General features: G+C 45.7%; 1 protein-coding gene across 1 annotated transcript in view; it reads left to right on the top strand.

Moving 5' to 3' along the window:
- Srbd1 (S1 RNA binding domain 1) overlaps nucleotides 1–5,136 on the top strand; it is a 157,789-nt gene extending 152,653 nt beyond the window's left edge. Inside the window, exons 20-21 of the mRNA XM_051159864.1 lie at nucleotides 1,927–2,111; nucleotides 4,701–5,136. Coding sequence (XP_051015821.1) covers nucleotides 1,927–2,111; nucleotides 4,701–4,990 — 475 coding nt within the window. The 3' untranslated portion in view covers nucleotides 4,991–5,136. The remainder of the gene's footprint in view (nucleotides 1–1,926; nucleotides 2,112–4,700) is intronic.
- Nucleotides 5,137–12,076: the final 6,940 nt, after the last annotated feature.

A 12,076-nucleotide genomic window follows, 5' to 3' on the forward strand; every position in this document is an offset into this window, starting at 1 on the left:
AAAGTCAAGTCAGTGAGTATCAGAAAAGCCTGTCAGGAACAGGGATTCCTGAGAAGGTTGTATGAGGGTGTTAGTTGTGAGACACGCCTTGTGTCTGCCCTGTCAGTCAGAGCTCCAGCAGTTTGGCCCTGTCACTAGCCCACTGTGCTGCTGTTCATCAGTCAGCACAGACACGTACATGCTGCCTCTGCCCCTGCTGGGGAGCCATGGACACAGACTGAGGTGGCAGAGAGAGCTCTCTGGCCTCCCATTTGGATGATGTGTACTTCCACAGAAGGACATAGGCATCACTCTTGTCTTCTTATTAGACTGCTAGCTAAAACTTGTCTCCAAAAGAATTTGTTGGATGCTAGATAATCTTTTAAAATAAAAAATACAGCTCTAGAAATGTAGAAGGGTTGCACACTTGAACCCAAGAGATACCCTAGGTAAATGTGAGGTTAAAGGCCTTTTCCCACCAGCCATGAGATGATCTGTCATGGTGTGTCACTTGAGGAGTGTCACTGAGGAGGCTGGCTCTGCTTGAGCACACTGCACACAAAGGACAGGAAAGGCCAGCGGCCTGTTGTGCGCAGTGCAGTTGCCTGCTGCGGGGGGGTATGTGCAGAGACAACCCTCCAGCCGCTTCCTTTTCCCTTCCTGAGTGCAAGAGGCATTCTCAGAAGAAAGAATGCGAGGGCATTAGGCTCACTGTCTGTCTGATTACTGCGCTGACATTTTTAAAGTGCCATTAATCATAGGAAATGGAACTTAATGATGTAGAAAAATACCCAGCCAAGGAATGTCAAGAAAGGGAGCCATGGCCCGGAACTCATATGAAACCAGATCGAACTGCATCTTAGCTGTAGTTTGTTGTTCTGTGTTGTTAAGGTTTTATCTCAGCTCAGTAACTGAGCAGCATCTGTGCAAGCAAGGGGGTTAGCAAGGGAGTTAGCAAGGGGGATAGCAAGGGAGTTAGCAAGGGGGGGTAGCAAGGGGGTTAGCAAGGGGGGTAGCAAGGGGGTTAGCAAGGGGGATAGCAAGGGGGTTAGCAAGGGGGATAGCAAGGGAGTTAGCAAGGGGGGGTAGCAAGGGGATTAGCAAGGGAGTTAGCAAGGGGGGGTAGCAAGGGGGTTAGCAAGGGGGGGTAGCAAGGGGGTTAGCAAGGGGGTTAGCAAGGGGGGTAGCAAGGGGGGGTAGCAAGGGGGTTAGCAAGGGGGTTAGCAAGTGGCAAAGGTGAGTTTTAAAGGCGACATTGTAGCTTCTGTGGTGTACAGAGTGTATAAAGAGCATTCAGCTTCAGGTTATAGCTTTGAGCTTTCACTCGCCTCCTTTTGGGAAAACAATCACGTTTTCCTTCCATACACACCCTTTTATAGTGTTCTGTTGCTGTAGGGTGTGCTCAGACGCTGGTGCACATGCTACTGCCACGCCCTCACCCCTGCCTGCCCTCTGGGATTTACTTTCCTGTTGAATGCTCCGTGGCATTATGCCGTTGGAACTGGCAGCGGCAGGTCACCCTCCTATCACAGGCCACAGGCATAGATATACATATACAGTAAGCAGAATGTCAGAAACCGGCAGTGCTTGACACGTTCCATGTTGGATTTTGGTATCATCTATAAATTTTATTTGACTATTAATCTAAATTTAAATGTTTTCCTAACTGAAAATTGTAGGAAACGTAAGATGAGTACAGATAGCTTTATCTAGAACATACTTACATGACATTAACTGTCATGAACAGCATACTGTCAAATGTTCCTGGACAAGTCTGAGCAGGTGCTGCACTTGCCCAGGTGCCCTGGAGCTACATCGCTTATTTCAGCATGGAGCATCTAAAGACCTGCTGCTGTAGGGTGAGGAAAGACTGTGGAAGACCTATGTAAGGGAATAATGCAAACAGTGTGAGCACGGGTAAGTGTTGGACTTCTCTTCCCACGGAAGGTTCTTGTCATCCATTGGAGGGACACTGCATGAGATTGGAAAGCCTGAAATGCAACAGAAAATAAACTTATCTCTCGGAAAAGAAGGCATAGAGAAAACTGCAGAAAGGCTACAGACGACCACGCACACCTTGCAGGTCATCATCGATGGCCTGAGTCAGCCCGAAAGCTTTGACTTCCGAACAGGTGAGTTGCAGTTGCGCTGTAGCCCACGCCCTCATGCCGTCATCGCCTTTGGTCCTCACAGGAGCTGCATGCAGACTCTCTCATCCTCGACATGAGAGAGCTGAGGCTCAGTCCATCCTTCATAGGCACCTGAATTCCTCCTATCTGGAGTCAAAGCTACAAGCGGAGCTTCTGACTCCTCATCCAGCGTTTACTCCAGTAAACTGTCTTTGTGTCTGAAGAGCTAGAAGGTAAAGTAGTCTGTTCACACTAAAAAGTGAGTCCTCTTCCTGAATTACAGCCTTCCAGGCTTCTGGATTCCACGTCGCTGAGCACTCTGAACAAATAAGCTGCTAGCTCTATGTTGGTTGTCTTTCTAATTTAGAGTGTCCTCAGCTCTCTACAGGTTGAGGCAAAAGGAAGTGTAATAGCCATAGTTGTTGAGAGCAATGACCCATGGAGACAGAAAACACTGAGTAAGACCAGTGCCAAATGTGGGTGTCAAGCACCCAGTTGTCGTCATGTAGAGAGGGTATTGCTACAGACGGAGCTGCCGAGAAGCCATGTGGATGCTGTGCTGGTCTTACAGGGCATCGGTGGGTCTCCTGTGGGGTGGATTGGTTTTATGCCTGTGCGCTGCGCTGGATGGTTGGCAGACACTTTAGCTACAGGTGGCCTGTACTAGATTTTCCCGTCCATCGTTACTTTTCCATCATGCTGCTGATTGCTCTTAGCTCAGCTCCATGTGGAACTCAAAACATAGGCCACCGGTTAACACTCAGCCCGCCCAGCTAAGCAGCGGGCCCTCCTCTGTGAGCTTCCTGCTGCGCAGCAGATGGACCCGGGCCTTCCAGTGGGACAGGCACAATTTCAAACAGATCTCTTTCAGCAGACTTGCCCTAGTTAAGTCACAGCACATTCCCAAGGGCAGAGGTGGATGAATCATACGTTGGAGGTCTGGGAAGTAGGCAGCATGTTGGGTATTTCCATATCATATTTGTATTACGTCTCTTCTCTCTGTTTTCTCAAAAGTGTTTCCTGTCTCATGGCCTCATTCTTTCCTTATATTCATCATTCTGTTTTTTCTTAATTCCTTTTTATTAAAGCTCTCCTTACAAGTCAGTTTGCTTAATTAAGAAAAAGCTGGTGAAAGTGGCCTAACTGTATGTGCTGCCTTGGCTCTTGAAGTGTGAAAATTTGCATAGTTCACGGAGGATTTCTGGTTTCTCCATGGCTGGGGCTGTCCTGACTTCCTGACTCTGGTTTCTGTGCAAAGCTAGCCTGAGCAGCTGATCAGAGCCCCTTAGGGATTGGCAGCAGCTGGCTTTCTACAAGGAAAGGAGGGGGGAGGTTTCCAAGCCTGAGGGTCCCTGGGGGCCATCCTGCCTCTGCCCGGGCACCCTGGTTTCACCTCACTTTGACATTGCTTCACCCTGTGTGGTTTGAATTACCAGAGGTTCCTGCTTTGGAATTCAGCATCAGGTGAAATCCCAGAGTCCGTTCCCACGTTAGTATGTTTAATGATGAGGGGCAGTTTGATTTCTAAAAGATCCTCGTCTTAAGGTGGTCAGCCTGGGGAGGGAGAAGGAGGTGGCCAGTTGTTAATACAAATGTAAAGGATAGCTCCAACAAGTAATGAGGTAAAGTCACCAGCTGTGGGGGAAGAGGAAATGGATGGGGGGGCGGGGGCTGGGGGCGGGGCTAAGGAGAGGAGATCCAAGCTAGAATGTGTTCTTTGTTATTACAGTCAACACTCAGTGATCCCAGGGAAGGAGCGAGCCCAGGGGCCAGTGCAGGCCATGGATAACCCACAAGCCGCACTTAAACTCACTCTCTCACAGAATTGGTTGTTTGCCTTTATCTAGCGCTGTAGTGATCCTTGGCCTGCCTAGTGTCGGTGAACAGAAATATGTCTCCTGGGATGGGCCAGAAAAGGGCTGGAAAGAGCCTGAGACGGAGACCCAGAGTCTTTGTGTATGTAGCGTCCAGTAGAGCAGCTGGGCCAGAGGTAAGGACAGTCAGTAAACAGTCAGCTAACCAGAGGCAGAGAGGGAGGCCAGCTCCGTCTGTGTGCGCTTCGGAGCCGGCCGTGGGCAATAGAGGACCGCTGCATTCTGACTAAATGCCTTTGAAGCAGAAGGAACTGATTCCTGAATTCTCAGTTTGTGGGAAGAAGTTGAGAGAAAACATTTGACTTCACCACATTTGTCCAAAAGCGAGTGGAGCTTTTGAAACAATTTTTAGACTGCAGACACTGAGAGCCAGCTCCTGCGCTCTCCCTTTCCGAGCATTTGTGAGGTAGTCTGGTGTAGTCACTGAGCAAAGGTAGACCCCATCGCCCTTCACGGGGAAGAAGATGAGCTCGCCCAGCCACATCCTCCCAGGCAGTGCTCGCGTTCGCGTTAGTGAGACTGAGTGTAGAGAGAACTGTTTCTCCCACGATGCTTTGTTGTAGTTTTCTCAAGACAGGCCTGCGTCCCTAGCTTCTTTATCTCTTCCCTCAAAGAGCAATATTGATCTGGGCATCTGTATCGATCAGCACGTGGTGACGTCAGGCCTCTAAGTGTAGTGCCTTATCGCTTATATAGCGTTTCTCCTCTTTCCCTGTAGATTTTGATAAACCTGACTTCAAGAGGAGCATTGTGTGTCTGGAAGATCTGCAGGTTGGGACGGTCCTGACTGGCAAAGTGGAGAATGCCACTCTGTTTGGAGTCTTTGTGAATATAGGAGTGGGGAAGTCAGGCCTGATTCCCATCCGCAACATAACAGAAGCAAAGCTCTCAAAGACTAAGAAAAGAAGAAGCCTGGGCCTGGGCCCTGGAGAGAGAGTAGAAGTGAAGGTGCTCAGCGTTGATATCCCCCGCTCGAGGATTTCGCTGGACCTCCTCCGGGTGCTGTGAGGGCCCCACTGAAGGCCACCAGTGCGCGCTCTCAGTTCTGCAGCTTGACCTTGACAAGCCGGAAGCTCCTGGAAGCTAGAGAGTGGGGCAGAGAGAAGCGTGAGGAGACGCGTTTCTCTCTCTCTTCTGACTTCCTACTCCCAAAGGATGTCATGTGGCGCTACACAGCAGCATTTTTCTTATCTTTTATAATTCCTCATTGACTGCTCTCTGTCTAGTAGGTTCGTCCTGCTAACATCTGCCGCCTTGGACCTGGGTAGGCTGTCTTTTTTATTTTAAATGCACAGTGTTGGTTGACACATTAAGACTAGAAGTCTTTACTCCTGCCATTTTATTAAGTTGCTATTAGGATTTTTACTTATAATTTGTAATTTTGTAATGATCTTTATTTTCCCATACCAAACAAAGTAAAAATATACCAATGAAAGAGATTATCATGTGTTTATGACTGTCAAGTGAATGAGTTCAGTGTGGTCCTCAAAACATGTGTATTGACCCCTGCAATAAACAACTGGCTGGTGAATTTGGTTTGCTGTGTTCATTGAGTGAATGCTGGAAACCACACTGAATTAAAGAAGTGGTTTGTGAAACTGTGCCTTGGGGAAGAAGGAAGATACTGGACATCTAGAGCAATGACTTTAATAGCCATAGTTTATCAGAGAAGGCATGTTCTCTCTCAGCCCTCAGGTAAGAAGGGCCGGGAGCAGTGAGGGAAGTGTGACCCTGACCCTTTTCTCGTTCAGGGAGAAAGTTAGCATTGCATCACACTTCAGGGTCAGCTGAGGTGAGTGGAGCCCACACTGGCCACTGCTGCTACAATGACTCACACAATTAAGTCTTGTGGCCGAGGCCTGACAGTCCGTGGTCATGTGTGGACGATGGATACTACAGTGTGGCTAGCCCTGTTTATTTGTCTTGGGCAAATCCTTACTTTGTAAGTGAGCACCCGTTACCCTTGTAGACTTTTCAGTGCTGCTGTTTTATGTACTCAGGATGCCCTACTTGGGATCATATGATCACCCGGTGGGAGCGGTCAGGAGGTAGTGTACCTCATGACGATTCTGCCTGGTGACATACCTCATTCGTCACTGTGCATCTTCCCGACGTGGGTTCAAGAGGTGGCCTTAGGTTGGAGGCAGGGACTACAAACAGTTAATTTTTTTGTAGTTTGCCGAAAGAAGAGGAAGAGAAATAGCATACCGGCAAGAAGGTGAAATGGAGCCAAGAGAGCGTCTATGTATTTCTGGAGAAAGTAATGTGTAAAAATGAAAACAGAAGTTTGACATGGAGGGCGGGACCATTACTGAAAATACTGTTCTCAACTGAACATCCTCAAGTGGAAGCCACGTCACAGCGGGTGGTTTAAGATAGGACTGTAGTAACAACCAAGCTGTCACACCCGCTGGAAAAGGAAAAATCAACTTGTTCCAATAGAGTGACACCAAGGCCATCGGCCACTCCAGGGCGGGCCCAGATGCAGTGACACTGAAGCTATTGGCCACTCTAGGGCCGGCCTCGTGTTCACTAGTAGATGACCAACATATAATGAGCCATGGACTTCACAGGGCTTTGTTTTGTTTTGTTTTTAATATATTTTATTAATTTATTCTTATTACATCCCAATGGTTATCCCATCCCTTGTATCCTCCCATTCCTCCCTCCCTCCCGTTTTCCCCTTACTCCCCTCCCCTATGACTGTGACTGAGGGGGACCTCCTCCCCCTGTATATGCTCATAGGGTATCAAGTCTCTTCTTGGTAGCGTGCTATCCTTCCTCTGACTACCTGTTTTGTTTTCATGTGTGAGCTTTTATTTGGTTATAGTTTGATAGTTTTTTTTTTTAATTGGGGGGGATTTGACATAACTTTGTTTTATTTTCTTGACTTGGGGGGATTTCTGTTGTTGTACTGGGTTTTTGATTGTTTTGAGAGAGAATGTAACGTTGGACAGGTGAAAAGGAAGAATATGATCAAAGTAGTTTAAATTTTAAAATTGTTTTAAACAATAAAAAATGAGTTTTTAAAAAGAGGACTATGAGCAGAGGTAGGGGTGTGTGTGTGTGTGTGTGTGTGTGTGTGTGTGTGTGTGTGTGTGTAAACTTTAGACGATCTCTGGATTTATTCCACTTTTTGTATTGAAATAAGGAAACGATCAGAGAAGAGAGGGAGAGACAAGAAAAGGTGAGACAGAGTGCAAAGTGAAGGCTGCGGCATGCTCAGGCTTGGAGGGAGGGCGGGCGGGCGGCTTCACGGTCTGCTTTTCTCCAGCCATGTCAGCTGTGGGTGCAGGGTCAGGTCAGGTGGACAGGCTGGCTACTTGGCTTTGGAAGTATGCCAAGTGTGTACACAATAACAAGATGGGCAGGAACTTAAAGGCACGTGCATGAAGAAAACTATTCACTGAAATTTAGACCTGGTCAAAAGAAAAGTGAGAGCGTAAGGGAAAGTGAGAGGCAGTGAGAAGATGCAAGCTAAAGGGTTGCGAGTAGAGCTGAGGAGCGCTGGGGGGTGCGCGAAAGGACACATGGGAAGCAAGACAGTTGGGGTGCATAACCTTCAAAGTCTGGAGCTCGTCAGGTTGGGTAAGGACGGTGTCAGTAGAAGCAAGATGAGAAACGATCATTAGAAGTCAGAAACTAAGAATGTAAAAGGGTTCTCTCTGGATAAAGGTCTTAGTTGCTGCAAAGGAATGCAGGTATAAAACATGGTGACTTAGACTAGTAGAGGTTGGAGAGGTTGCCCAGTGGTTAAGGTTGCCCAGTGGCTAAGGTTGCCCAGTGGTTAAGGTTGCCTAGTGGTTAAGGTTACCCAGTGGTTGCGGTTACCCAGTGGTTAAGGTTACTCAGTAGTTAAGGACTCTGGCTGATTCTCCAGAGTCCCTAAAAGCTCAGGCTCCAGCACCCTGTAAATCCAATGCCAAGGGATCCAGCACCCTCCTCTGGCCCATGTGACATATGGGACGTTCACTCACACAAATATAGCTACACATAAACAGTAATTTTTAAAAAATGGTAGAAGTGGCACAAAGATCACAAGGTGCTGGCTGTATTTGGAAGGTGGCCGTAAGCAAATAGCATGTCCAGATGAGACAGACAAAAGTCAAGGATGGGCCCAAGGCTTCTGTCATAAGGCACTGGCAATGTAGAGTTGGCATCTACTGAGATGGGGAACTGTGAGAGAGGAGCAGTTTGAGTGAAGAGTTCATTTCATTCAGCTGAAATCTGAGACGGTCAGTAGTACGTCCAAGTGGATGTGATAGGCCAGGTAGTGTAGCTGGGATAAAAATTCCCCAACAAAAGCAACATAAGGGAGACAGGGTTTGTCTGGCGCACAGTTCCAGGGTAGAGCCCATGATGGCATGCCAGAGAAGTCATAGTACTGTGAGTTGGAGAGAACTGCTCACATTATGTGTATAGTCAGGAGAGAGTGATAAGTGCGTGCATGCTAACTCAACTCATCTCCGTTCACCCTGTCCAGGGAATGGTGCTGCCCACAGTGGGCAGCTACGAAAACTCCTCACAGATATGGTGGCTGTGGGCCAACCTAATCTAGACAGTCTCTCAGAGACTCTCTTCGCGCCCACCCCCTAATTCTAGACTGGTTCAAGTGGGCAATTAAAACTGACCACCACAGGCAGTTAACTATTTAGGCTGAAGTCCAGGGAGGACTCTGGAAAAGCCTATATGCCTAGTTAGAGTTCTGAGACTGGATGAGACCACTAGTGAAATGGGTGAATAGGTCAGTATCAAGAAGTGGGAGGTGGGGGGCTGGGGGAAAAGAGCGCCATGCATTCAGTCGTAAACTCTCAAATCTCTCCATAATACTGCAATGTATTTCTTGCTAAGAGAATGCAAATTAGCTAATGAAGCCGGCCTGGCGGTTGGTCTAAGTGCTGGTCTGGTCCTTGCTCTCTGGTGTTTGGAGTGTCAGCTGTGCTGACTGCGGGGCAAAGGTGAGAGCTCAGTGGAACCGCTAAATCCATCCTGGGATTGTGGGAGAACCAAAGTAGCCCCGACTGCCTCATTTGGACTGCACACCATGTGAGAAAAAACAACACACATTCTCGTAAACTAGGGATAAGCTGCAGTCCCTAATATATGTCACTATTCCCAGCTGCCCCACATATAATAGGTGTTCAATAAAAGTTGATGAATGAATGAACATCTAATAAAACTATAAAATAAATTAGCCAATATAGTGGTATAAAGATTCCTGTTTATAATAATACACTATAAAATGTCAACTATTCAACAAACAATATAAAAGATGAAAAAATATAAAACTTTACTACTGAATATATTTTTAAAAAAAGAGCAGCTACTTTAAGATTTACTAGGTTACTGAGTTGTAAGCGCTGCACATAAAAACCTGTTCTAGGCTGAAGAGCTCTCCAGCTTGGTGATTAAGGACACTAGATGCTCATCAGGAGGACCAGGGTTCTATTCCCTGGACCCACATAATGATACACAACCTTCCATAATTTCAGCTCCAGGGCTCTGATGACTTCTGGCCCCTTGGGTAATGGGCGCACACAGTGCACAGATGTACATGCAGACAAAGCACCCATACACATAAAGGAATTTTCTTTTTAATTAGAAACACCAGAGCTTCAAAAATAGCACCAATACAAAGCAGACTATATAACACATTTACTAAATTCCAAATGGCATTTTTCATTTGTTATTTGTTTCAATTTATCTTAAAGATTATATGAAAAGCAAAACAATATTTAAAAGAATAGTTAAGCTAGAAATTTGGAAGAAAATACCTAATATTAAAGCATATTCCAAAACTGCTCTCATTTAAACAGGATGTGGGGTTGGACAAAATAAAACAACTTTATTAATGAAATCTGTATGTTAAGAAGTGGTATTTTAAATTGGGACAAAATTATATTGTCATATCACACATAAAATAAATTCCAGATGGTTATAGGTGAGTAAAATTACTTCTAAAGGTTACAAGCAAATGGAGTAGGGACTTGGAGAAATCTTTGAATATCTCTGTGGAATACAAGAAAGCATGGATCTATGAACCTAAAACTTCTAATCAGAAGGGCATTTCCCAGGCAGTTAGGAGGGGCCCTTGTGCCAGGTGCCAGGAACCAAGGATGAAGAAGGAATCAGCAGAGTTTGCAGCCTAGTGGGCCTGGAATTTAATTCATTAGGTTCAGTGTCATGGGCATTTTGGGGTTCACCAGCCTGCTTGCCCTTGAAGAATATTAATGTCATTTCCTTATGTTGGAAACCAGGGCACTTTAGGTGAATAGAGTGTTCAGGTAGGGGACAGGAAGGAAGGTCTGTGTTTCTAACTCCGACCTCAGAGTTAACATTTGCCTTAAAATTGGAAATAGCAAGAAGGGACAAGATTGAAAACCCAGAAATAATTTAGTCTCTTCATTTTGGCTTCCTGCCTAAAGTCAGTCATAGTCATGAGCTGGGTTTTCTTAACAGATCATGAAGAACTCCTGAGCGCCGGGCTCCTTGCCAGTCCCTTCTCTTATACACTCATAGGGTGAGGATGGCTTGCACGGGCTGGGTTTCCTATGTGGGCCACAGGATTAGCAGACTCTTGTGCTAATGGTAGTAACCACATTACCTTTTAGAAGTTAAGAATCACCCCTGGAAAAAATGCACTGCTTCCTTGGCCCCGAGTAGGCCTCTAAACAAAAGCTCTGATACCCACCCCTCAAGTATCTGAGAGGAGAAAAAAGGGTCTTATATTGAAGTAAGAAAAAGTTTTCATCTAAATGTTTCATAACAGAATGCTCATCCAGCCGGCCTGGGATACAGGGTAGCTAAGGACACAATGGTGAGTAAGAGATGGGAGTTGGGTGTGTGTGTGTGTGTGTGTGTGTGTGTGTGTGTGTGTGTGTGTGTGTGTGTGTGTGTGATAGCTTTGTGTCATTGGAGAATCGAAATTTGAGATTCCTGTTTTATCCAAACAGGCAAAGTGCAATTCTGGATTTGTTGCAGTGTTTTACAAAGCGTTAAAGCGTTCAGGTGTGTGTGTGTGTGTGTGTGTGTGTGTGTGTGTGTGTGTGTGTGTGTGTGTGTGTGTGCGCGCGTGATAGCTTTGTGTCATTGGAGAATCGAAATTTGAGATTCCTGTTTTATCCAAACAGGCAAAGTGCAATTCTGGATTTGGTGCAGTGTTTTACAAAGCGTTCAGGTAACACACGTAAGCCTACTGCTCACTAAAGGCTGTTACTGTGGACATAATTCCACTCCTTACAGCAAGGATCAGAATTCACTGCCAGGCAGCCTGCATTTGGGTGTCTTGTGACCCAGTGACTGTCCCCTTGGATCACATGTGTGCGTCCAGGTTCAGTTCCCTCAGGAAAGAGGAAGGTGGCAACAGGGGGAACCTTTTTCTTGATTCTTTGCTTCTCACTGCCAAGGGGTTCATGAAACTGGAACACAGAGTGCCATGTGGTCAGGTTTGTATAATTTGGCCTCTAATAACCCAAACGATTGAATTCTTAGGTGGGCTGTCATTTTACCTGACACATACCTGAAGTTCTCCAAGGCTAATCATAAGGTTTATGCCTTTTCTCTAATTAAAAAAGGAACACGCTGAGGTATAAAGCCTAAAAACAATAACATTGAAAAGGAACACGCTGAGGTATAAAGCCTAAAAACAATAACATTGAAACATCCTCAATGTAAAAATGTAGCCACCTTTATAATTCATGCACTTCCTGGACCTGTGTGTTCCTATGAAAACTTTTAATAATTTGGAATCTTAACTACTGTTTTGTTAACCTGAGATTATTTCTACTGTTTTTTTCCTGCTTTTTCCTCTATAAAATGTATAGTATGAATGATATTTTCATATCAAGACCTACATATCTCCCTTACCTAAAATGTCCCTGGTGGAACTGTTCTTTTGAGCACTTGTCCCAGATCCCAGGAATCATCAGTAGCCACCTTTATAATTCATGCACTTCCTGGACCTGTGTGTTCCTATGAAAACTTTTAATAATTTGGAATCTTAACTACTGTTTTGTTAACCTGAGATTATTTCTACTGTTTTTTTCCTGCTTTTTCCTCTATAAAATGTATAGTATGAATGATATTTTCATATCA

The sequence above is a fragment of the Acomys russatus genome, chromosome 1, assembly GCF_903995435.1.
Source record: "Acomys russatus chromosome 1, mAcoRus1.1, whole genome shotgun sequence".
In the NCBI taxonomy this organism is placed as follows: Eukaryota; Metazoa; Chordata; class Mammalia; order Rodentia; family Muridae; genus Acomys; species Acomys russatus.